At 43.3% G+C, this 23,990-nt stretch overlaps 2 protein-coding genes across 3 annotated transcripts in view; one reads left to right on the top strand and one right to left on the bottom strand.

Annotated features, from left to right (window-relative positions):
- Window positions 1-246: 246 nt before the first annotated feature.
- Window positions 247-15,827, top strand: LIG3 (DNA ligase 3). Its single transcript, XM_009287050.2, has 19 exons — window positions 247-820; window positions 1,328-1,465; window positions 2,425-2,622; window positions 3,068-3,219; window positions 4,147-4,313; window positions 4,991-5,068; window positions 5,184-5,352; window positions 6,061-6,216; window positions 6,675-6,806; window positions 7,586-7,665; window positions 8,133-8,220; window positions 9,199-9,276; window positions 9,547-9,670; window positions 10,066-10,208; window positions 11,058-11,132; window positions 11,730-11,876; window positions 12,960-13,134; window positions 14,055-14,146; window positions 14,994-15,827. The coding sequence occupies exons 1-19, from the start codon at window positions 262-264 to the stop codon at window positions 15,225-15,227; spliced, it is 2,985 nt and encodes a 994-aa protein (XP_009285325.2). The 5' UTR covers window positions 247-261; the 3' UTR covers window positions 15,228-15,827.
- A 533-nt stretch (window positions 15,828-16,360) lies between these two features.
- RFFL (ring finger and FYVE like domain containing E3 ubiquitin protein ligase) overlaps window positions 16,361-23,990 on the bottom strand; it is a 32,683-nt gene continuing 25,053 nt past the window's right edge. For both annotated transcript variants that reach the window (XM_009287024.2, XM_009287031.2), the window contains exons 5-8: window positions 22,018-22,101; window positions 21,427-21,634; window positions 20,079-20,102; window positions 16,361-19,119 (exon numbers count right to left, since the gene is read on the bottom strand). In XM_009287024.2, the coding sequence (XP_009285299.1) occupies window positions 18,938-19,119; window positions 20,079-20,102; window positions 21,427-21,634; window positions 22,018-22,101 (498 nt within the window). In that variant the 3' untranslated portion in view covers window positions 16,361-18,937. The remainder of the gene's footprint in view (window positions 19,120-20,078; window positions 20,103-21,426; window positions 21,635-22,017; window positions 22,102-23,990) is intronic.

The following is a 23,990-nucleotide window of genomic DNA, read 5'->3' as shown; positions in this document are numbered from 1 at the left end:
GAGGAGGGGGCTGTGGTGCGGGCGTGCGGAGGACGGGGGCCTGTGGGGCAGGCTCTGGGGGTGATGGAGGCCGTTGGGGGCTGGGGGACCGGGCCCCGGATGGGGAGGCAGCTGTGGGGCAGGCCTGGGAGGGAGGGGTGAGGATTGAGGGCTCTGAGAGGCCCCACGTCCCACACCAGGCATCAGGCCGGGGCCCACAGGCGGCCGCGGGGCGGCTCAGTGTCTCCTCTCTGGCTTGCAGCACACGCCGGAGCAGGCTGGATGCCCACAGGCAGCAGGACACTATCACAGGCTGCCCGGGCACTCGGCAGGGGCGCAGGACTTCTCTTCCCCCGCACACAGGTCTCCTTGCCAAGACCCTGCCTTTGCTGTGCTGGCCTCCCCAGGGCCGGCCCCAATTACTGGTACCAGCTGCTGTTAAGGAGTGTATCTCTCCGGTCCACAGGCAGAAACCGGGGTGGTGGTGCTGGGGCTTTCCATTTCTCCCTGCTTTTGCACGCTTGGCTTCGCCAAGCCTGCACAGCTGCAGAGGACATGGCAGAGCAGAGGTACTGTGTAGACTATGCCAAGCGTGGCACGGCAGGCTGCAAGAAGTGCAAGGAGAAGATCGTGAAAGGAATGGTGCGCATTGGAAAGATTGTTCCCAATCCTTTCACGGAGTCTGGCGGGGACATGAAGGAGTGGTACCATGTGAAGTGCATGTTTGAGAAGCTAGAGAAGGCCCGGGCCACCACCAAGAAAATCGAAGACATCACAGACTTGGAAGGATGGGAAGAGCTACAAGATGGGGAGAAAGAATTAATCAACAAGCACATCTCAGGTGAGACGCAAGGCAGCACCTGGGTCACTTTTCTACTTTACTCATTTTCAAGGTATGCCACCGATTGCCACACAGTCGTGCCTTTACCACGAAATCCTCACTGATGTATTAGTATGACCTAGTGACAAAGTGGGTAGCGCTGCTCAAATCTGTGTCTCAGCTCTATAGGAAAGGGAAGAAGTAGTCACTTCTAGAATAGCACTTCTTAATTGATTTGTCACAACTGATTATGGAGAAGGTCTACGTGATTTAATTCACGTGCAGACACGGGCAGATAAATCCCAGGAGGAGGCATCAGTTATCTTCCATTTTCAGCTTTTTTCCCCATGATCTTTAGTAAACTATGTAGTCATTTAACTTTTGATATCTGAAAAATGTTCCTTCAGTTTTTTTCTCCTCTATCCCCAGTTCTTTTAAGACTTGTTTGTTGCAGTATATCTTACATAATATGTTGAGGGATGTACGAGATTATTTCTGACTGCTGGTTTGAACCTCGCTGTTTTACAGAAGCTAATTCCAAGGCTGCAGGTACACCGAAAAAAAAAGTGATAGTTCAAGCTAAGCTCACTGCCACAGGACAACTAACTACAAAAGATCCATTAGCTCTCATCACTCCATCACCAAAGAAGTTCTCTGGCTTCACAGGTAGGACTCAAGAAACTGATTCTGGGAAATCCTTCTCTTCTAATATCAGCATCAGAGGTGTTTTAACTTGGCTCAGATCAGTAGTTTTTTATCGATAGAAAATGGTTTAGTTTTAATTACTTTTTTAAAGTCTGGTTTGCCAAAAATTGTTAGTGCTTTCTTAGGCTGTCAGTCTTGAAAGAACTGATGTTAGAGTTTCTGGTATTCCCAAGGAAACAAAGTTTATGCAGTAACCCGCATTGTCAGGCTGACTCCACTACTGCCTTAGTCCGTTGGCCACTTTCAGTCAAACTGTGAAGATACAGACTAAAGATATCCCACGTGGAGCTCAAAACCTCTAAAAAATTGGTTGTGAGGGATTCCCAGTTGCAGTGTTCGTGGAAGGGAAGACTGTTATTCTTCAGCAGCTTGTCCTGAGAAACAGCTGCCAGCGGGACAGTCAGTGTGTGAGCACTGACTGACCTGACACAGATGTGTAGCTCTGAACCACCCAGAGCACGTGTTGCCACATACACAGCCAAAGAGATGAGAATGTGTAGGGGTGTTAGTATAATGAGAGAAGAGGGGATGGGGACGTTTTTCCCCCATTTTGGAAATGATCTTAGGAAAACATCTTGCTGTGAAGGGCAGAGGCCTATAAAGTAGAAATAGAAGAGAAGCGTCTGCCAGCAGGAATTCCTTTTCACCAAGGTTTAATCATATTTGTCTGGTAGAATTAAGGTCCAGAAAATTCTGGTGTACTGTGAAGAGCAAAGCTAACGAAAAAATAGTTTAATTTTTTTTATGGTAATTAAAAAAGTCACAAATTTTGGCGTAGCACACATCATTATTCAGTTCTAAAGCTTTGCCAGCATACTGGGATTGTTCTTTTCAGCTTGCCAAGCAGAGGTAGCTTCAACTTCAAAATTTGCACCACATTGTACTTGTTAAAAAAGCAACTTGTTATGTCTTTGATGCAGCCAAGCCAAAGAATTCAGAAGATGTCTCTGCAAACTCTTCCCACAAGTCTAGCCTATCTGCAAAAAAATGTGATCCGAAGCACAAAGACTGCTTGCTGCGAGAGTTCAGGAAGCTCTGTGCCACGGTTGCTGAAAAGCCTAGCTACAATGTGAAAACACAGATCATCCAGGATTTTCTGAAGAAGGGATCTGGAGGAGGTATGATTCCTGCTTGGCATTCTCAGCATATGAAAGCCCTCTCAAAATCAACCTCAAAGTATTATTTCAAAAGCAAGGGTGAAATAAAATCTGATTGCTGTGTAGTCCAAGCTGTGTGCTGTGATGATTTCTGAACTATGGAGATAATGTTTGCAAAGTGAACTGTTTATCTAAATAAAAAATTCAGATAAGAATGTCTTAGTCTAGGATTGTGGGGAATGGTTGTAGGTGCTGCCAAACTTAGTGCTGAGATCAGATTTGGAGGACAATTGTGGGTGTTTCCCCTAAGAAATCTCCTTTCACGTGAAGCAGAACAGCATGGTGGAAAGAGGAAGCCCGAGGTGCGGGGCTTTTTTCCCCAGGGCCATGCTAATGGGCAACAACCAGAGCCTGTATGTGAAAATAAATTGTGACAGTTTCTAATGGTCTGTGCCTTGTTTTCCAGATGGTTTTCATGGTGATGTGTACCTGACCATTAAGCTGCTGTTACCAGGCGTCATTAAAATTGTTTACAACTTGAATGATAAGCAGATTGTAAAGCTGTTTAGTAGGATTTTTAACTGCAGCCAAGAAGAAATGGTCCGGGACCTGGAACAGGTGAGTACGGACAGCAGTTCTCTTAATTTCTGCTGTTCAGTCCCTTGGTATGGAAATTCTGTAATTTTTTTTACTCCTATTTGAAAGATTGTTAGCTTGACTGTTAGAATGGGAGTTGGTGATTTTTTTCTTTTTTTTTTTTTTGCTTTAGCAGTTTTCATAGCACTTTCTGCCATCTGGAACCTTTAGAAAACAGTATTTGAATAGAAAGCAAGATACAAATTCACCTGCAAAACTTTAGAAAGCAAGACTAAAATATCTAGGCAAGTTGGGCTGCATCCGCTTTGTCTAAACTGCTTGGTCTAGCATATTCCTATGTAACTGATTTATATTACTTTTTTTGTAACATCACGTATCAAAAACTCTGTGATTCAATTAACAGATCTGTTACGGTGAGCTTAAGTTGGTTCATACAATTACGCTACGCTCATATAATTGCAAGTGCTCACATGCGTGTACTTCATTCCTGTGCATAGGAGTTGGTAATTGACTGCACGCTTCTGATTCACTGCAAGATGGAGAAAATAGGTGAATCAGATAATGAAGCTAATTCTTTCACCTCTGTTTATTGCCTTGGTATATACTGCCTTCTAGTGACATCACTAGACTGTTTCAGATCCTTGGATTTACAAGTGGGTTCATCCTGAATGATGACCCACAGAAATAAAGGGTCTGATGCTGCAGCAGTGAAAAATAGAGCAATGAGATGATACTGGTACTCTTACTTTTTTTTTGCAAATGAAACAGCTGAGAAGCTTTATTCTGTGTCGTGGCAGCTTTTTTCTAATGTTTGATTCCAATTCCTTCGTGCAATCCCAGCATCATTCCTGTGCTTTATCCTACTTTTTGGAACCATGTTGAATCCCCAGTGGCGTCCCCATTCTCTAGCCATAGCTCTGATCCACAGCCTTTTGTTTTTGGAGACAGGGAGATGTTTCCGAGACCGTCCGCCTCTTCTTTGAACAGAGCAAGTCTTGTCCTCCAGCAGCCAAAAGTCTCCTGACCATCCAAGAGGTAGATGAATTCCTAATCCAGCTGTCAAAGCTTACTAAGGAAGATGACCAACAAAGCATGCTGCAACATATCACTTGCAGGTAAGGAAAGTAATCGGCCTCTGAAGGTTTACCCTAAAACTAGGAGTGGTTATCCGCGTATCAGAAGCTGGAATAGGTGAAAACTAATCATAAGCCACAGAGACTGAACTTTGCATCTGTAAGCCGCTATTAGTGGTTTGATTAAGACACCCTGACTGCTGACCAGCAATGGAGAACATGTACGGCTCCTGTTCATGCCAGAGAATTTCATCCTTGCCTGTCAAGACACTGTTCAATCGGTACTAAACAAGTGGCTTGCAGAACTACCTTAATGGTACTTAGCTGTTAATTAAGTTGCTGTTCTTAGGTACGTTGGGAAAAGCCTTCAAGCCATTTAGACGTGTTGAAGATTCTTGGTCTGGCTCAGTTTGTGTTGATCTGAGGCTGAGGATGTTACTATTGCTTAATCTTGATGCGTTAATTAAGTGAATTTTGGAAGGTGCGTCAACACTAAGGCAGAATTAATATTGGCATTCAAACATAAAGATGCTAAAAAGCCTTTTGGATATTCTCTTGTGCCTCTGAGATGTCACTAGTAACATGTGTCCTCATTTGAGTTTAAACCCTACAGAAGGGGAGGACCTTTTTTTAGAGAGGCCTGGATCAGTTAATTTTTTTCAGCTGAAAAGTAGTTTAGTCAAATGTCTACCATTTCTGAATCTTCTCTCGCGCTTCAGATGTACGGGCAACGACCTGAAATGCATCATCAGGCTAATTAAGCATGACTTGAAAATGAATGCTGGAGCAAAGCACGTGTAAGTCTTACCTTTCATTGTGAGATAAAATCAGAAGTGGGCATTAGCCTCATAAGCCAGGAGCAGCAGACCTGAGATTGATCCATGTTTCCCTCCTCTCCTCAATTTGTTAAAGGTTGGATGCTTTGGATCCCAATGCTTACGAGGCGTTCAAAGCATCACGCAACCTCCAGGATGTGGTAGAGCGAGTCCTGAAGAACCAGCAGGAGGCTGAGAAGATGCCAGGTCTGAAGCGAGCCCTCAGCGTGCAGGCCTCTCTGATGACCCCGGTTCAGCCCATGCTGGTAATGTTGGCTCCCCTGCAATGGTAACCTTCAGCCAAGCAAGAGATGGAGTTCTCATATGTACTGTCAGAGACCCTCACCTTTAAGAATCAGTAGACGGATAAGTGACTGTGTGTGGTACGAGCTAATAGAGTGTGCAGTGCTGATTTTTATGTTTAATGCCATTTTATAAAGTGTTTTCTACCAAGAGGCCACTATTCAGTGTACTCGGTACTTGCACCTTCAGTGCCACTGCAGAAGCTGAAGTCTTGACTTGCTTTCAGTCCAGAAGTGACTTCTTTTGTTTGTTTGCTGTTGTTCCAGAAGTTGATCCTTTCTCTGGAAATAGCGTAAGCTTTCCATTAGAGATTCAGATAAGTTTGAGATTCTGATCAGAGATTCAAATAAGTTTGTTTTTTTGTTTGAACAAATCGGAGTTAAATATTTACTTCTGGGCTAAGTGCACTGCTACAAAAGGCACAGTACTTACACCTTTAAGTATTTGGAGGAGATAAGCACTGAAAAGCTGTAATTATCTGGGCATATGCACGTGATTCTAAGTAAATGAGTAACTAAGAAAAGGAAAATTTAGACTAGATATCAGAGGCCCTGGACAAAAAGATCTACGAAGGAATTGGTAGTTCATTCATGAACTTAGGTAAGAGTAGCTTTATTTTTAAATATATCATCTGAGTTTGTTTGGAACTGACCTCTCTCCACCTTTCTAAGGCTGAAGCCTGCAAGTCAATTGAGTATGCCATGAAGAAGTGCCCAAATGGCATGTATGCAGAGATCAAATACGATGGCGAGCGGGTGCAGGTCCATAAAAATGGAGACCATTTCAGCTACTTCAGCAGAAGCCTCAAACCTGTCCTCCCACATAAAGTAAGCACCTATAAAGTCTCTCTTCTGTTGTGCCAGCTCCTCTATAAACACGGCTGAATTTCACAACAGTTTCTATAGGCAAGGAGGATACCTTGTGTTGCAGACTTTTTTCTAATTTATGTAGATACTTGGAATTTGGAAATGCAACACTTAATTGTAATCAATTAGTTTTGGTGGACATTAAGAGCTTGAAACTAAAGTTAAGCTATCTGCCTTAGAGTCCTCTTTATACACTGCATTTTGGGAGGCTTGATGCCAGTTGGGTGACTTGGTTACATTTGTTCAAGACTCATTTTTCTATTTGTAGACTGCTGTCTGTACCATAGTAGAAAGTAAAGCTAGTGCAGATATGCCTACACATGTCTCAGACACGCTTCTGGAGAAAACATCTGCATCGGAGTGAGTCCCGCTCTTCAGCCAGTAGATGTATTTTTCTTTTCTTTTTTTTTTTCCCCAAGGTAGCCCATTTTAAGGACTTCATCCCCCAGGCTTTCCCTGGTGGGCAAAGTATGATCCTGGATTCAGAAGTTCTTCTGATTGACAACAAAACTGGCAAGCCACTTCCTTTTGGGACTCTTGGTGTGCACAAGGTAAAAAAAAAAAAATCCTTTGTTGTGGTTGGAGGCTGTTATTCTGCTGACTTAAATGCACTAGCATGCGATCTGTTATCACAGGATAATTTAAGAGATCTGGTGCTTGCTAGAGCATCTGGGGAAAAAATAAGTTCCCTGAGAAGGTTGATGCTAATGAAAAGATACTGCTTTAATACAATAGATTTGATATTAACCTAATCATTAGCAGGACAGTAAGAAAACTTCAGCTCAAGATAAATATTAAAAAACCCTTGGAAAATCTTGCAATTCCATCATTGCTTATCATTGCTTGAGCAACGTATGGCAGACTGGAAGACCACAATGATGCAGAGAGTATTTAGTCTGTATGAATATTACGTAGTGCTTATGTCTAGACTAAATGGTGGCAAGGAAGAGGACAGTAAAATGAAAATTAAACTGTAAGTGCTTTAACTTAAAGTAGCCATTAATCTGAAGTCCCTGGAAGGCTTGTTGGTTTTTTGTTGCAGCAGTAGTGACAGATGCTACATTGCCCAAAGTCGTTAATATTTGTGGCGTTATTTCCCCGTCACTAGGAAATTAGCATGTTTTACCTTCTTAGTTTGTGCTTTGACACATTCAGTCTAAATCTTAACTCTCAGAATACTTCTGTCTTTTAGAAGAGGCCTAAGCTGATTATAACTAAAAGATTATGGAGATAAAAATACATCCTTTTGTTTCTGTTATTTTTCTAAAACTCCACATTGCTGCTTGCTACGACTGCAGATTTCTTTTAATCACTCTTAATTGTCTTTCAGAAAGCTGCTTTCCAAGATGCCAACGTTTGCTTGTTTGTGTTTGACTGCATCTATTTCAATGACATCAGCCTGATGGACAGGTATGTGGCTGGCATAGTGTGAGAGTAGCCTGACTGGTTTCCCAGCATGAACCTGCTGGAATACGCTACCACTGCAGAGGGAGCAGTTCACATTGGCTGTTAAGACTGGCCACTTACCCCTGTAAAATCAAGACAGCATGGGAGAATCCTTGCTCTGCTAAGGAGTTTCACTATGGAGCTCCGTCTTGCTCTGCAGTTCCAAAATACCAGGATTAACTGCGTTTCAACTGACCTGAGTGTGGTTCAGTACCCAGCTCATCTTAGATCCTCTGAAACTAAATGCACTCTTAACACAAAATTTCTGTTTTATAACTTACTTCCCGGAGGAAAGTAAGAATTGATTGTCCTTTCTGGAACTCTGTAGGATAAATCATTTAATTATTTAATAGCTTTTCTCAATCTTCATGTGACTGGTACTTCATGTTAAAATTGCTCGCTTGTCCTTAATTATCCGTATCCTGGTTTAGGCCTCTGTGTGAACGTCGTAAGTTTCTCCATGATAACATGGTTGAAATCCCCAACCGGATCCTCTTCTCGGAGATGAAGCATGTCACAGTGAGTTCAACATTAAAGTAGCATGCATGGTGATCTCATAGATTGCACTCTGGACACTTCATTGCTCCTTTACCTCATGGCCTTTTTTATGATTAATGCTGCAAACCCAGCAATTCCCTGCCTGTCAAAATGGTTCTACTTCTGATCTGTGTGCAAGACTTCCTGAGATAGCGTTCTTCAAGAGGGCCGTGCCTGTGCTCCCATCTTGTCTAGGCTACAACCACTTCAGTATAGTCTTAACTTGCACATCTCTGTTTTTGGCTTCTTAATGATTTTGTAGCCATTGTAACTTCGACATTGTTAGGAGGAGCTAAAGCCTGTTGCAACTTTGTACTGTGCAATGCTGAGCTGTGTAAAGAAGACTGAAGTATGATTGAAGGGAGCTAAACTGCTTCCAGTTCCCAAACTGGCAACTTCAAGTGCCACACAGCCCAAATACATCCCGAGTGCTAAAAACTGCATTTAGACAGCAGCATGCTCAGTTTTTCCTTTGATTGTTATGCACAAAGCCCTGTGCTCCGTTATTTCTCCCCACTGCTACTGATTTCTGTTTCACCTTGGTTTTAGTGGAGAATGCTTGGACATTTGGGGCAGAGAAAGCAGTGTCTTGGAAGAAGAAAAGAGCATAGGTCCCAAGGCAGTTGGATAGAGAAGTAAGCAGGCACTGCTGACTGAGGAAAATCTGATCTTGTACGTATGGGACATACTTAGGACACAATCAGTGTGGCTACCTTGTCTCTGAGGAGTATTTTTTAACTAACGAACCATTCTCTTCTTGGGACATATTCTCAGCTTAGTCACTGGATGTGCAGCAAAGAGAAAACGTATGGGACTCTCCTTGGAAAACTATTTTATGAAATTACCCATTAATCTCTCTGCAGTTGCTTTGGTTTTAGTGCACCGCTGCTCCAAATAGAAAGCCTGAAGACCACAGCCCTTTGACAGCCTTGAGCTAACCACGATTCCTTTCCTTTTAAGAAAGCTTCAGATCTGGCAGATATGATCACCCGAGTCATCCGTGAGGGACTGGAAGGACTGGTGTTGAAAGATACGAAGGCAGGTTCACATTTACTCTTCACTGATGCATGCTGGGAATTGGGGAATAACAACAGACAGAGGTCTGTGGATGAAGCACACAAGGCTGACCATCCTTGAAACATCTCCGGGTTCTTATCGATGCTGACATCCAATCCAAGTTGCTCTTATATATCTGAGCACTGCTGTGCTCTGGTACCGCTAAGCTGGATAAAAGCAAGGGCTGTTTGAGGAGATAGCTGTCCACCGGATGGTCTTTCTGACTGGGGGTTCTTGCCTTCTTTTGCACAGGGTAATTATGAACCAGGAAAACGACACTGGCTGAAAGTGAAAAAGGACTACCTAAATGAGGGTGCGATGGCTGACACAGCAGACCTGGTGGTGCTGGGAGCTTTCTACGGACAAGGCAGTAAGGGTAAGTCTCTGGAGTTGGCTTAAGTCAGAGATCTGTCAGTTCAGAAAACTCTCAAGCGGTTTCCTGTTCCAGGCCTCCTGTAGTATTTGGTCTCCAACCAGAATGAGGCTGGCTGTAGCAGTGACTGTGTGCTGCAGCCCATCACCTGCCAGGCTATGAGCTTACTGTCGGTTAGTTGGCACAGCAAAGCCTTAGGTCTTGGGCTGGGCCTCCAACACAGTGGAGAGGCTCTCTGTTCAGCTTTGTATATGGGAGCTGATGCTGTGAAGCCATCACAAGCCCAAGGCCCTTTGACTCCCAAAGATGGAAAAGGGTTTTGGTTCGTTACTTCGCTTTTTGAAAAGCTGTGGCTTGTCCCGTAGATGATGTGAACACCCTGCTCTCCCCTCCTGCAGGTGGGATGATGTCCATCTTCCTCATGGGCTGCTATGATCCCAAGAGTGAGAAGTGGTGCACTGTGACCAAGTGTTCCGGTGGCCATGATGATGCCACCTTGGCGCGTCTGCAAACAGAGCTGGATATGGTGAAGATCAGCAAGGTGAGAGGGGCTCTGGCATGGAGGCGATCAAAGGAATGCTCAGCAAGGGGCTTGGTAAAAGCCGCCTTCCTGCCGAGCTACCGTTGAGGTGCTGGCTGAATGCGGAATTGAAGTGCTCTGCTGGGAATGAATAGAGGCTTGATTAGAGTTAAAGCAGATAAACTGCTCTGACACAAATGAGATGGAGGTGCAGCCAGCTCCTGAAGAGAAGTCGCTGCCTGAGATTTGTACTCGGACACTGAGCGGGAAGCCAGGCGCCACCTGTTTCCTGCTAAGACAAAGTTTTATTGGGAAGAGCAGAGCAAGTACCATTCTTGGGGGCATATTGCGATTGGTGAAGACAGTCACTAGATGGGGCTGTAGGTGAGAAATGCTCAAGTCAGACTGTTGTCTTGTGGCTAGATAACCTGACATGTTGGAGTTAAGACTTTTTTGAGTGACTTATTCAGGTGAGGAATCTTATTTTTCAAGACTTGACATACAGAGAGCTGAATTTTAATATTTACTTGATATCCTGAAGGCCATTTGCATCACGGTTATAGAATCTTAAAAAATGTGTAGTTTTATATGAATCACAATTGGAGCAACAATGTTACCGTTTTACATATAGAATGACAGTAATTGAGAGCTGTGTTACAGATAATTTTTGTGATTCTCTAGATAAGAGAAACTGCTGCACATCAGTGCACCTTGCACTGCAGGCGAAAGCACATTTCATCCATACGAAGGCAATGTAATACCTATGTGCTAATCTACTTCTAGGTTATCTTTCAGCAACTTCTTTTGTAGAAATAGGTTCATATACGATCATAAGTGCTATCATTTTGGTTTTCTGCTTTTAATTAATAGGATCCTAGTAAAATTCCAAGGTGGCTAAAAATTAACAAAATCTACTACCCAGACTTCATCGTCCCAGATCCAAAGGTGAGTGCTGTCATACTCATTTAACTATGTTTTCCAGCCCTGATATAGCAATCTACTAGACTTCATTGAAGTGTACAAATTGTCTCTGTTACAAGATTAGTCTTCATACTTGGAACAGGAAATTAAGCGCAAATTTTTATCTCTGAATCTTGCAGGTGCATTTGAGGCTAAGAGCTTCATGAAGAAATCATACCTGCAGCACTTCTGGGAAATACTCTTGTGCATTAAATCCCTTCCAGAAATGAACTTACTTTAAATTTGAGGCATGAAAAATCCGACTTAAAACGGTTGAAGCACAACTGTAACCCAAAAGTTGCTATTTTTTTACAAAATTTATCAGTATGCTTTGTGCCATGTATGTCTGATAGAAAAGGTGTTATTCAGAAATTGGCATTATATATTAGTTGAGGATTTCTGACTCGCTGAAAAAAACAGAAGTTTTTCTAATTGAGGTGACCAAGAAGGTCAGTTTGTGTATATGGAACTCTGTGTGCTGGGGCAGGGAGGGGGGGTTGTTGTAGAGGAACACAGACGCGTTAGACTTAGTTCATGAGAGAACACAGGAACGCGATGTGACTTCCTCACTACTGTGTTTAGAAAGCCCCAGTGTGGGAGATCACAGGGGCTGAATTCTCTAAAGCTGAAGCCCACACTGCAGATGGGATCTCCATTCGCTTCCCTCGCTGCACCCGCATTCGAGATGACAAAGACTGGAAGACAGCCACCAACCTCCAGCAGCTTAAGGTGAGTTAACACGGTATGTCTGCAGCATGTTCGAGAATAAGTTCTGACAACAGTCTATATTTAAAAAAACAAATTCAGATAGCGGGGTATGTAGTGAAGATATCTGCTGACTGGTACCTATGATGGCATGTTACATTTTCCATTTATTCTAGGCTCAGGCTGCTTGCTGGATTATTTTGCTGTGAATCTTATTGTTTCATGGGGCCCCTCGAGTCTCTTGAGCTGTTGTGTTGTGCACTTTCAGGAAAGTCTGTGCTGGCAGCTAGTCGTATCAGCTCTTGTAACAGCCTTCATGGTGAGGAATTTCCTTCCTGAAAGAAGTGACCTTTATTCTCTTAAGTGTTTATGGTCATTCGGTCTCCCATTAATTGCTGAGACTGGGGGAGGCATCTGGGAAGTGACTGAGGTTAGCCTGACCCAATTCCAGGGTGCGGGGGCCCAAATGGCAGTCTGCCAGGACCCCTGGGGCTGCACCCACCCCACGCTGCTTCTACGCCTCCTTTACTGATAGAAAGCGGTTGGCTTGCTGCCATCCCCAGCAGTAAGTCAGCTGTTGATGAGCTCTGTTCTCAGTCTAGTTATTGTCGTTCGGGCTGTCTTCACGCTGCCTACAGGGGTACTGGCAGCAGGTTCAACTGCTTGTTAGGCCATCGAAGCAAGGAGTGTTTCAGCCCACCTGCTGCCTAGCAGTCTTTCTGGCTCCCTATGCAGGTAGGGGAGAGAAAGGTAAAATACCCTCTTCAGACAGCCTATTCCCCGAGCGAGCAATGGGTATTGTTCATCTTTCAGGCTAGGGAGCCAGGCTCTGAAGAGTTTGTCTTGCTCTGTAGCAGATCGTGTGAATATGGCTTTTGGTACCTCCCGGTATGGCTTCCCTTAATGTCAAGCAGCTGGGTGGAACGCAGAGAGCTTGAACAAAGTTGACAGGAAAATGGCTACAAAGAGGTGCAGAAAGAAAAAGTATATGAGCAAAGACTTTGGGGGGGGCAGGACAAACAAGAGGAGCCACATGCATTATGGCTCTTGTCTCGTATCAGAGGTTTCACTGTGGCTAAAGGCAACGCTTTGTTTCTGGTGGGACAGGAGCTGTACCAACTCTCCAAAGAGAAGGCTGATTTCAGTGTTGCTGCTGGGGAGGAAGACGAGTCCACAGCTGGCAGCAGTGGGGAGAATGAGGGAAATTCCCGGTCTTCCACACCACACAGCACTACTAAAACTCCCCCAAGGAAGTCACCTGCAAAAGCCCAGAAGCTAGAAGGTAAGATGGTGCTTTCCAGGGAGAGGACCCTCAGGGAGTGTTCTCTGCATTTGGGGCAGGCTGGCTTTGGATCTTTGCCTTCCGTCCGATGCTCGGGAGATCCCGTGGCAGCTTTCATGTGCATGTCAGGGTTAATGGGCAAAGCTGTTTAGACCCTTGGTTTGGTCTGTGGTGTTCACAGCATGGACTGAATAGCCACAGCTCTGAGGTGTGCTGGGATTGAGAGAAGATGGAAACAGCACTGATGGTGCTGTTCAGGTTGGTGCTTAGGCAACTCATTTAGACAATAAAAGCTCTCTGAGATTATATGCTGCTTAGAACAGGTATCTTGAACCTAGCAGAGTCTCAGTTATAGTTAGTACCAGAACTACTTTGGAGGGATTTCTCTGGGACTGCAGTCCCTTTTAATCTTCTTAGATAAAGGTCCTTAGCAGACTGTGTAAGACTGGTCTGAAGAGCAAACCTGCTGCTCCTGTTCCTGCAGATCACATGCCCTTTGGTTAGACGTTTTTGGCCATGAACCAGTATTTAATTTTATTTGGATGAAATTCATGCATATAATAGGCCACCTGGATGGAGGGGATTTCCAGGTAGTAAATTGCAAAGCTGTGAAATGAGTTTGCTTCACCAGCGCTTTGTCACTGGGGAATAACTTGAAGCAAATTTCTGAGCAGTCTCAAAAAGGCAGTGTGGTGACAGCAAGGAGGGAAGCTGAACAGCAACATCCTGGAGATGAGGGCAGGAAGATGCCCTGCGCCATTTGCAGCAGAAAAATGTGTCTTACTAGTTATATTCTAATTCATGGATTTTTCAGAAAGAGGGGGGAAAGGCCTTTTACCCTCCTCAGTCTTCTCCCCCCACTTTAACACACAATCAGTATCCGGACAGAGAGCACAAATGAGACAAGTTTTTGTTTTTAGAAAGCAAAGCAGTCATTGGATCCCCTCAAAAATCAGAGGAGAAACGAGGGGAGAAGCGAAAAGCATCCGAGATGGATGACAATGGAAAAAAGGTACAGACAGCTGGGCAGCAACCACTTTGGGGTGGGAGGAAGCAGAGGCAGTTTCAATTGCCTGTTCACTTTTGCCTTCCATCTGGAAAAGTCTTTGAAATCTTCCTATAGCAGCACCCTAAATTAAAATGAAATGCAAAGGCAGAAATAGCAGCAACAAGCCCCCTTGTAAAGGAAGCGGATGGCTGCAGCTCTTCTTTCCCGTCTGCAGAGCTGACATAACTGGGTTTGTCCTGCTAAAGGCCGATACCCTGTTCACCCACCAACAATGTCCTGCTCCACGAAGTGGAGTGATTGCTGAGCAGCTACTCTTCCCGACTGCTGCATATGGAAGAGCTGGGAGCTGTAAAAGGAGAGAACTGTCCTTTCTAGCCCATTGTGCAGCAAATTGTAGGATTGGGTTAAGAATCACTGAGATATAATTTCCTGATAAGCCTGGAGTAGCTGTTTTGATGTCAGCAAGTCCTCTCCCAGTGCGGTTATGTTCTCCTACTTTAACTAAGAAGCATCAGCTTGCAAAGACGAAGACGTTAAGATAATGTTTACTGGACCACATCAGCATCATCACCAAGGGGAACAATGGGGTAATAATTCCCCTCAGCTAGGGGTAGGGAAGCACTGTTCAGCTGTAACATCTGGCTTTCAGAGGAACTGTATGGGTGTTGCTCTTGTGTATGATTTAATGGCAGTCCAAAGAGCAATTTACAGTTGCCAGGCATGGGATTAGAATGATAACCTCGGGAACTGTGAACGGACTCGTTCATGCCTCAAAGAATTTAATGTGATTTCCAGACCAATCTAATGTTTTTACCAACCTGTGCTTCTCATCCTCTTTCACGATACGCAGATGCTGCTGGACATATTCACTGGTGTGAAGCTGTACCTGTCGCCCTCTGTGAAGGACTTCGACAAAATCAGGCGGTACTTTATAGCGTATGATGGGGATCTTGTGCCAGAGTTTGACACAGCCTCAGCAACACACGTTATAGGGGACATTGATGAGAATCCTGGTGCTAAGCGTGTGTCTCCCAAGTGGATCTGGGAATGCATCCGGAAACGGAGACTGGTAGCCCCATGCTAGCAATGCGGGGCAGCCGACCAGTCTTGACACAAGAATTCCCTGAAGGGAACAGCTGAGAACTAGGTAGGTGGAAGAAAGGGTGAGATTCCTCCGTGGACACACGGATAGAAATAAAATGTCCAAGTCCATCAGCGGTAGTTATAAAGATCCATAGCAACCATACAGGATTAATTAAAACAACTCTCTGAAGAAACGTCACTGCTGAATCCATTTTTCTGCCCATAATGTAGAACAAGGCACTTATCTAGGTGCTGGTTTAGTCCCCTTGGGTTTTTAAAGTTTGGGTATTTTTATAGATAAATAAAACTGAAGCAGTTTCTCCTTTGCTGTCAGGACTTATTTTCCAAAGGTTATTCTCTGCCTGGACAGGAAAACAGACCACCAACTATGTGAAACTATTGGCTGTACTGCCGGGATAATTTTGCTGCATGGCTACAATTTACACGAAGGACGCGCGTCCTCCTGGTTTGACTTTTCTTTCCTGTCTTTTAACATTCAGCACAGGTCTGTATCCAGTAGCAGTTTACACCTCTGCTGTAGGTTTCATAATAAAACTAGGACACCAAATAAGCTTCCATTACAGCAACTGCTGTAGCATTATCCAAGCATCCTCTTGGAGTGTTTGTTTTCTAGAACATGTTGCTCGTGTTCTGCCATTCGTGTTTCAACAAGTAAAAAGCTGAGAAAGGAACTCTACCATCTGGATCTTTTAGGATAGTTGAGAGACCTCCTTCTCTGAAGCAGCTCAAAACTATTGCAAGTACTTGAATATTAATGAAATAAGGAAGATAGTTAAAATGAACCCCTGTTTCTAAAACCTGTTTTGCAAATGACAATGTGCATTTGCTGAATAACTGCATGAGCCCTGAAAGCTCAGAGTGCCAGTGAGTGGTCCAGTTTGCTGCTTCCCTTAGTCTCAAGGGTACGGAGTGTGCTCTCCCCTTTGTAATCTTACAAAGTTAAGATTGTACTGCTAAAAAGTTAGTGTTTTCAGTTAACTTGTTTCCTTCAACCTCTTCTGTACTCGTGCCCCACCCTCTAATGATCCCAAGCCTTTTCTGGCTGAAGTTCAGAAGTAGCTGTAGGATCTCTGCTTTCTCTTAGCCTGTTGGCAACAGTCAGAAAACAAGGTTACCTAAATCACATTTCAACTTTATTATAAAATTATAAACCAAACTTCTGTACCAAAACTAGTAAGTTTAACCATCATAGTACCAAGAGGATTTACTAGAGAATAACAGGTCATTTCAAGTAGAATATTAACTTTTAAAATATTTAAACTATGTACAGTGTACATAAAGCACATAAATATTTCCATTTACTTTATTAGTTCAGATCATTATATTCCTTTGGATCATTAATCAGTTTCCTCCAGATTTTGATTTTCCTTTAAAAACAACTCAATCATATCCATAGTAGAGAATCCATTTTTGCAAGAGAAACACTGTAGTCAGGAAAAAAAAAAGGAAAAAAAAAAAAGAGAAAATCCTCCCTTCAGAAAGCACGTTTCAGAGTCATATGGTGGGTATATCTTCTCATTCCTAAAATTTCAGGCATTGATCTGCAACTTGATTTATCTGCTGTAGAAAATAAGCCTACCCTCTACAAGTAAAAGTACATCTGTCCACAGGGGAATAATCTTCCTGCTAAATTCCCCCAGCCCTGAGTTTATTGAAAGATACAACAACATGAATTTTCACAGTGAATTTACTAAATGAGGCTGTTCAACACTGTATGTGTCATTCCTGTACCTCTCAAAGAGGTCCCTGTGAACCTCTTGAAGAGTAAATACAGTTAGTGCTTACCTGCATTTTTTTTTATTTTTTAACATGATGCATTGAATTGTACCAGTACTCTTCTCATGCTGGACGCTGTTGAACTGTAAGCCAAAGATTAGAGAACAACCCAAACAGGGAAAGAGGTAAAACTCAGAATTTTTAGTTCAATAAACCTCAGCAGCTCTTGCATTTTTGTGGAGTTCAGAGACCACCTCAATAGTGCAGAGGTTCTGCTACCTACCGAGTGGCAGATTTCTTCATCTTAAGTGCTTTTTTGATTACAACTTGCAGAGTAGAGACCCTCCACTCCATGCCAGTTGAGAAGTGAGTTGCTACTCATGCAATATTCCATGTTAAAGATTACACAAGTTTAATTTGCTGTTAACATGTATTACCACTTATTGCAAAAGTAGATGGCTTTGGTGATTATTTCTGTATCTCCACTTCCACTACTCCAGAAGCTGTAAGTGGACACTTGTTTTTTATGCTGTTCCTCTGCTGGCAGCCATGTGGAGATTCAGTTTGAGCACTAAATGATCACACACACACCCCCATAAAGGGGAAAGCTAGACAGGAAAAAACCTGCAGCAGAAGGTACTCAACTTCACAAATGACTTGAAATGAGCGTACAGTCTCATGGTAGCTGAAAAACTTAAGGCATCAAGATTCTGAAACTTAGCTGAGTTACCAGCCAAATGGACTGAATGCTTGCAGGCCAGTTACAATTTTCTCTAGCAAGGCTTCCAAACGAACATGCTGGTCATGAGGATAGCTGCAAGGGCTTGCAATTGTCTCAGATCAGACCACAGCACCTCCTATCCACCCTCACAAGCAGAAAGAGTACAAAATAAATTGGTTTTGATAAGCAGTCTGAATGCAACAGGACTGTAAAATTGAGCAGAGGGGATGATAGGGGGGAAGCTGATTAGTAAACAGAAGCATCTGCAGTGATGCTCACTCATCTTACTGATTCAAGGGAGATAAAGCTTGCTTTCTTTCATGTCTCCCCTCTAAGAAGTCACCTGTACTTAAATATGATTGTGTAACAATGAAATCCTCACTACTATTAGCTGTATGTTTTCCTCACTAAACCCTCTTAAAAGACAAGCCTTAGATTCATAGCTCCTTAATCAGGTGAAGTCAGTTCAGTTTTAGAACAATTGCTGGCATATACTGTAAGGAAGCCTGTGAAGTCAAAGGAATCAACAACAGTCAGACTGGAAATCTCCCTCTCCCTGGCATGTAAACAGAAAACTACCACCACACAAGGTAAGGCTGTATGTTTCACAGAGTCTCACTCCCCTTACATTTTTCAATAATACAAAGTCCATCTTCAAATAAAATTACACATTTTTCCACAATTGCACTAGGCTAGAATTATGCTTATTCTGAATATGGAAATCAGAGGCTGGCTGCCTGTCCTGCAAGCATAAGAATTTAACATTAAATTAAAAAAAAAAAAATTAACAAGCACAGTAAAATTTTAATCTTTGAAAATAAAGTCGTTGCTGGGTGTATAGCCTAAGCAGCAAAACAAACGTCACTTTTTGAGACCCCGGTCCACTTTTGTTTATTATTCAGGGGAAAACATGAAGCCTCTGAATCTGATCTTTGTGGTGGAAAGCCAAGCATCCATCTATGCCCAACGCTAGTGGATCAAGTTATTCTAGGATGCAGGTTGTTAATGATGTCTGTGTCTGCTGCTGGCAACAAGCTCCAAGGAGTCCAGGCACTGTGGTGTAAAGCACTATAGTGGGAAGAGCACAGCCAGGCACGGCTTGAGCAAGAGCAACTTTCCCCAGGCTTCATCCTTCCCTCACTTCCAGCTTCCAGTGGGGTCCATATGCTAATCTCTGACCTATCTAGCAATTTTGACCATTTCTCTAACAGCAGATGAGGCTTTAAGGCATCGCCAGTCTTCCTTACACACACCTAGGACTTAAAGACGTGGACAGCCCTTATCACGTACTGCCTGCATATGGGACATTCGCTCATCCGCTTCCCACACTTGGTGCAGGTGACCATGTGGCCGCATTCTAGCAGGACGCAGTCAATGGGTGCGTCCATGCAGATTTTGCAGAGGTTGTCCTCCGTGCCAGGGAGCCCAGCACCACCTGAGTAAACAAGAGACCACAGTTTGCATGAGACAAAGAGGTATGTCGGTTTTGTGCAATCTGTGAGTTGGCTTTATCAAAGGGCTTCCCTAATGTACTTTTACACACTGAAGGTCTGGAAAAAAATTCCCTTTGCGTCTACACTGATGAGGATATATCTGCTCCATCAACTGGCAAGGAGCAGAAAGTTTTATCTTTCACACAGTAATCTCTGTGTGATGAAAACAGAAATACCACTGAGAATCTTAGCAATGAGGCAAAGGAAGCAACATGGGTCTCTTCTTCCAGGTAACAAATGATAGGACGAGAGGAAACAGCATCAGGTTGCGCCAGGGGAGGTTTAGGTTGGATATTAGGAAAAATTTCTCCACTGAAAGAGTTGTCAAGCACTGGAACAGGCTGCCCAGGGAAGTGGCTGAGTCACCATCCCTGGGGGTATTTAAAAGACGTGTAGACGTGGCGCTTAGGGACATGGTTTAGTGGTGGGCTTGGCAGTGTTAGGTTGATCTAAGATCTTAAGATCTCCATGATTAAGGGGCTCTTTTCCAACCTAAATGATTCTATGATTAAGACTATCACTCACCAGTTTGATCGTCAGTGTCGGAAACTGCAACATAAGAAGAGAAAGTTATTTGGTGAGAATAAGAGAAGCTGGAAAAAAAATTTACTCAAGCAATATTATTAAGCAGGAGATGAAAGCCTTGAAGGGAGATTACTAAACCAAAACTGCTTTTTGCTGATCCCCATGCAGAGAGTTGTCAAGCACTGGAACAGGCTGCCCCGGGAAGTGGTTGAGTCACCATCCCTGGGGGTATTTAAAAGACGTGTAGACGTGGCGCTTAGGGACATGGTTTAGTGGTGGGCTTGGCAGTGTTAGGTTGATCTAAGATCTTAAGATCTCCATGATCTTAAGGGTCTTTTCCAACCTAAATGATTCTATGATTAAGAATATCACTCACCAGTTTGATCGTCAGTGTCGGAAACTGCAACATAAGAAGAGAAAGTTATTTGGTGAGAATAAGAGAAGCTGGAAAAAAAATTTACTCAAGCAATATTATTAAGCAGGAGATGAAAGCCTTGAAGGGAGATTACTAAACCAAAACTGCTTTTTGCTGATCCCCATGCAGAGGTTCAAGCTGAATCTCTGATCAGGATAGGTTGTTCAACTGGCAAGAAACTTCCTCTTTTACTGAGCTTACACAATAGCTAAGACTTCACAAAGATAAGCAACTATCTGAAGTGATGTCTCAATTTTTAAGACAGCCTTGGAATTTATGCAGTGTTTGCCTTCCGAGAACTACACTTTCAGTAGCCCCCTGTGCCAGTTTCTTTGGTGTTACACAATCTCACCGATATTGTTGAGCACAGCTGAGACACATGCACAGGCAACAGAGAAAAGGATAAATTCTGTCAAAAGCACAAGATACAATGAAAGAAGAATGTAAAACCGAAGTGGTTGTCTTAAATCTTTTGTCATTCATAGAGGGCAAAGCTTAGAGAGATGTGTTTAAGAAAACAACGCTACTTTGGACAGCACTGAGAAACAAACCTATCTATGAAATCAAAGTGTTAAAATATGTTTCTCTCTTGTAAATAATTTACAAGTATTTGTCTTTTTTAACTAATCACCTAGAATTGCAAACTGGCACATAGTTGACTGAAAGTCAAGTCAGATACATTCTCTATGCACCTCTATCGCACCACTATCCCCTCATCAGTCACCTGTGCAGGCCCAGCAGGAGCAGGTAGTGCACAAGAGGAACGCTCTTGTGATCGAGAGGACAGAGTCAAACCACAGATAATCACAACTGTTCAGCAGTGCGAGCCACTGTCACTGAGCACATGCCCGCTCTGAATTGCCCGGCTGCTTTTTGGTGGCATTTTCCTGCTAGAGCAGGGCATCTTCCTGCTGGCTTTGCCAGTTACCGTGAGTCAATAGGTAAGAGCTCACCCCAGTGCTTAGTTATCCGTCTACAGTCGTGGATCAGCTGTTCTGCGGGTGATGCAGTGACCAGTGCACCTGCCACAGCTATACAGAATCCCAAGATGAAGGGCGCACAGTTCTCATTTGTTCCTACTACAGGGACGTCGCTCTCCAGCGCTACCATAATGCTCTCCTCTTAAACAAGTACAAGTAGTGGTGAACAGAGTTTAGCTACTTTCACTCTAACATGCATATCAGAAACACTCCCTCCATTCTCCTCACTTGCACAGAACAGAAATGTAAGATAAGTTCTATTCCCTTCTGCAACTGTCCGTAGAAAGGGAGAACCTGGAGAACAGGTACATGCTTGCTAAGTTTCTTACCTAGATGTTGAAGGTCTTTCTCTTTATAAAGACGAGTCACCCTCTCTAGCAGCTCCCACTTTTCACAGCAGCCTTTGTAGTTGACAAAGTTGCGAGCAAGAATTTCCTTCAGCTGTCGCACAGAGAGCGCATTGATGTCTCCGATGCTTGTTAGATCAGAGAGAGAAGCCTTCCTCCCCTGCACCAGGTTATCTTCTGAGTCAGTAGACTGAAAGGGAACAAAGATGGAGTGATTCTTGCCCTCAACAGCTAGCAATACAATTTAAATCAACCTTCAACACGTGCACTAGCAGGAATTCATGTTTGGATGTACATATAACTCTGATTACTCTGTAAATTCCTCCATCTATCAGAAACACAAGTCCTAGGATGGAAATAAATAATTTCTATTATTATAGTGTCCAAGTGACACCAGTTTTTTCTATATGTGGAGGATAAGATGATGCTAAAGAAAGGGGTTGATTGGGTCTGCCGGTGGTCAGCCTGAATTACTGTTTAGCCACCCATTTCTCTGCAGTAACGATTCTGTGGTGTCAGATACAGCCTAGAAAACTTGGTATTCCTTGTCATCTAATTCCAGGACACACAAACCTGTGTCTCCTCCTCTGTTGGTGCTTCTGCTGCATTCTCAACTCCTGTCATACCAACTTGGCTTGGAGGCACATAACCATTTGCCTAGAAGAAGAAATAAAGCTTTCACCAACAGCGTATCTCCGTGTGTCCGAAGGGAAATAAGCTCGATAGTTCAGCACAACTGCAAACCCTGCCCACTGGAAGGACGAACTGCGGCACAAGGTAAAAGCGAGGCACGCTCGCCGAAGGCATTTCCTGTGCAGCACTTACAAAAACAAACTTTAAACAAGTAAATCTTTTTGAAACTGAAGTGCAGCATCTGACCCTTTAAAGCCCCACTTTATTTAAACCCTGATAGAGTACTTGTACAGTAAGATCCCACATGATGTTCTTGTGAGGCTGGATCAGGAGGAGACCAATTTTATACACGTGTGTATATATATATATATATATGCAATCCTTCACTGAAGTGTTGCAGTGTGACATGGTGTGGTATCACAGCTCTGATGGCACATCGGCTATCAGTGCAAGGCTCTGTATAAGACTCCTCTGTAACACAGCTCAAAGCCTACAGGTCATCTTCAAAGTAACCATACAGAAACACCTCCTCAGGTGGGTTCTGGACTGGACAAACAGGAGATACTAAGTGAAAGACCAGCAGCAACAGAGCTGGAGAATGAGAAGGGGCAGTTGCTTTGAGCGCTTAATAAAATGAAAGGAGCTGCAGTGCAATTCTAGCCTACTTGCCTTCAGCGGCTGTCATTCCCCTCTGTGGTTTCCCTACTGACAAAGGAGACTGTAATGTTACCATCCTACTTATCTAAGTGGTGAGTTGTTAATGTTTACAAAGCAAAAGAACAACAATAATGATGATGAAAGAGCCTGAACTGTAGCAGGATGTCATACAAGTAGAGACAAGAAGCTGAAATGTATCATGGGGCAGAAAGGGAAGACAACAGAGCTGAATTTGCTGGTAAAAATTGGAATGGCAATATCCAGAAAACCAGAGACTGAAAAGTCCTTTTAATGATTTGTAAAAAATGTCCTCCCAGGAAAACTCTTCTTTTGTACTAGATATGTCTGCTGAGGAAGGAGAAGGTACATGCACTTTCACAGCTCTGGGCCACAGGGAACTAAATACACCTATTAACTTCCTAATAGGACTACGAGCAAATGTCAAACACTGAGTAAACTTCCCATACCAGAAAGCAGAAAGACAAACAAAGCAAAGTCAATAAAAAATAATTAAGCTCAAATGCCCCTGACAAGGTTCATGAGAACTGCAGGGTTCATCATAAACTGAAGACTTAACAACAGACTCAGGTTTTGTCTTCTACTGATCTGAGTGCAGAAGACTCCAAAAACGCCGCCCATCTCACAATCATCTTTCCCATCAGTTTCAGTTCCAAAATTGCTTTAAACCATGCTTGCTGTCTTGCACACAAATTAAAGAACAATAACAACCATTTCATCTAACCCCTACATACAGCTGTCAGAAAGTTGTCAACATCAACACACAAGACAGACCTGTGCGCCAACACAGACATCAAGTACCAAAGGAACCAGTCACAGGAGTATCTAGCAGCAATGGCAAGTGTGGACCAGAGCACCAGAGAAAACACATCTCAAAACAGTGATGTTGTTCTCAGAGTGAATGTTCAATTAAATTCCACTAGTATAGAAAGGGAACAGCACATCAAAGTTGGTGACAGCAAGTCACAGTTTTACACAGCAAGGCAGTGTAAAATAACTCATCTTACTTTCCTAACTATTCTGTGAGAAAGTGTGAAGTCCTCACTTCAAAATTAGAAACAAACCTGAGAAGAGCATGTGTGAAATGCAACTGAAGTATTTTGTCATCTGTTCTAAACAGAAGCCCTTCTTGTTTTTTAAGCAGGCATCTTTAACATAGAACTTTTTTGGCACATTATCTACTTGGAAAACCTCATGCAACACCTTAGCAGTTAATCCAAAAATAGAGATGAGTGAGT

The sequence above is a fragment of the Aptenodytes forsteri genome, unplaced genomic scaffold, assembly GCF_000699145.1.
Source record: "Aptenodytes forsteri isolate BGI_AS27 unplaced genomic scaffold, ASM69914v1 Scaffold188, whole genome shotgun sequence".
Taxonomy (NCBI): Eukaryota; Metazoa; Chordata; class Aves; order Sphenisciformes; family Spheniscidae; genus Aptenodytes; species Aptenodytes forsteri.
Note: the sequence above shows the minus strand (reverse complement) of the source record. Positions and strands in the feature narration are given on the sequence as shown.

What these genes read in the sequence shown, in the direction of transcription:
- LIG3 (XM_009287050.2), top strand. Translation starts at nt 262, where the DNA reads ATGCCCACAGGCAGCAGGACACTATCACAGGCTGCCCGGGCACTCGGC. An exon ending in AATCAACAAGCACATCTCAG is followed by an intron (nt 821 to 1,327) that starts GTGAGACGCAAG and finishes GCTGTTTTACAG; the next exon opens with AAGCTAATTCCAAGGCTGCA. An exon ending in TGGTGTTGAAAGATACGAAG is followed by an intron (nt 9,277 to 9,546) that starts GCAGGTTCACAT and finishes TCTTTTGCACAG; the next exon opens with GGTAATTATGAACCAGGAAA.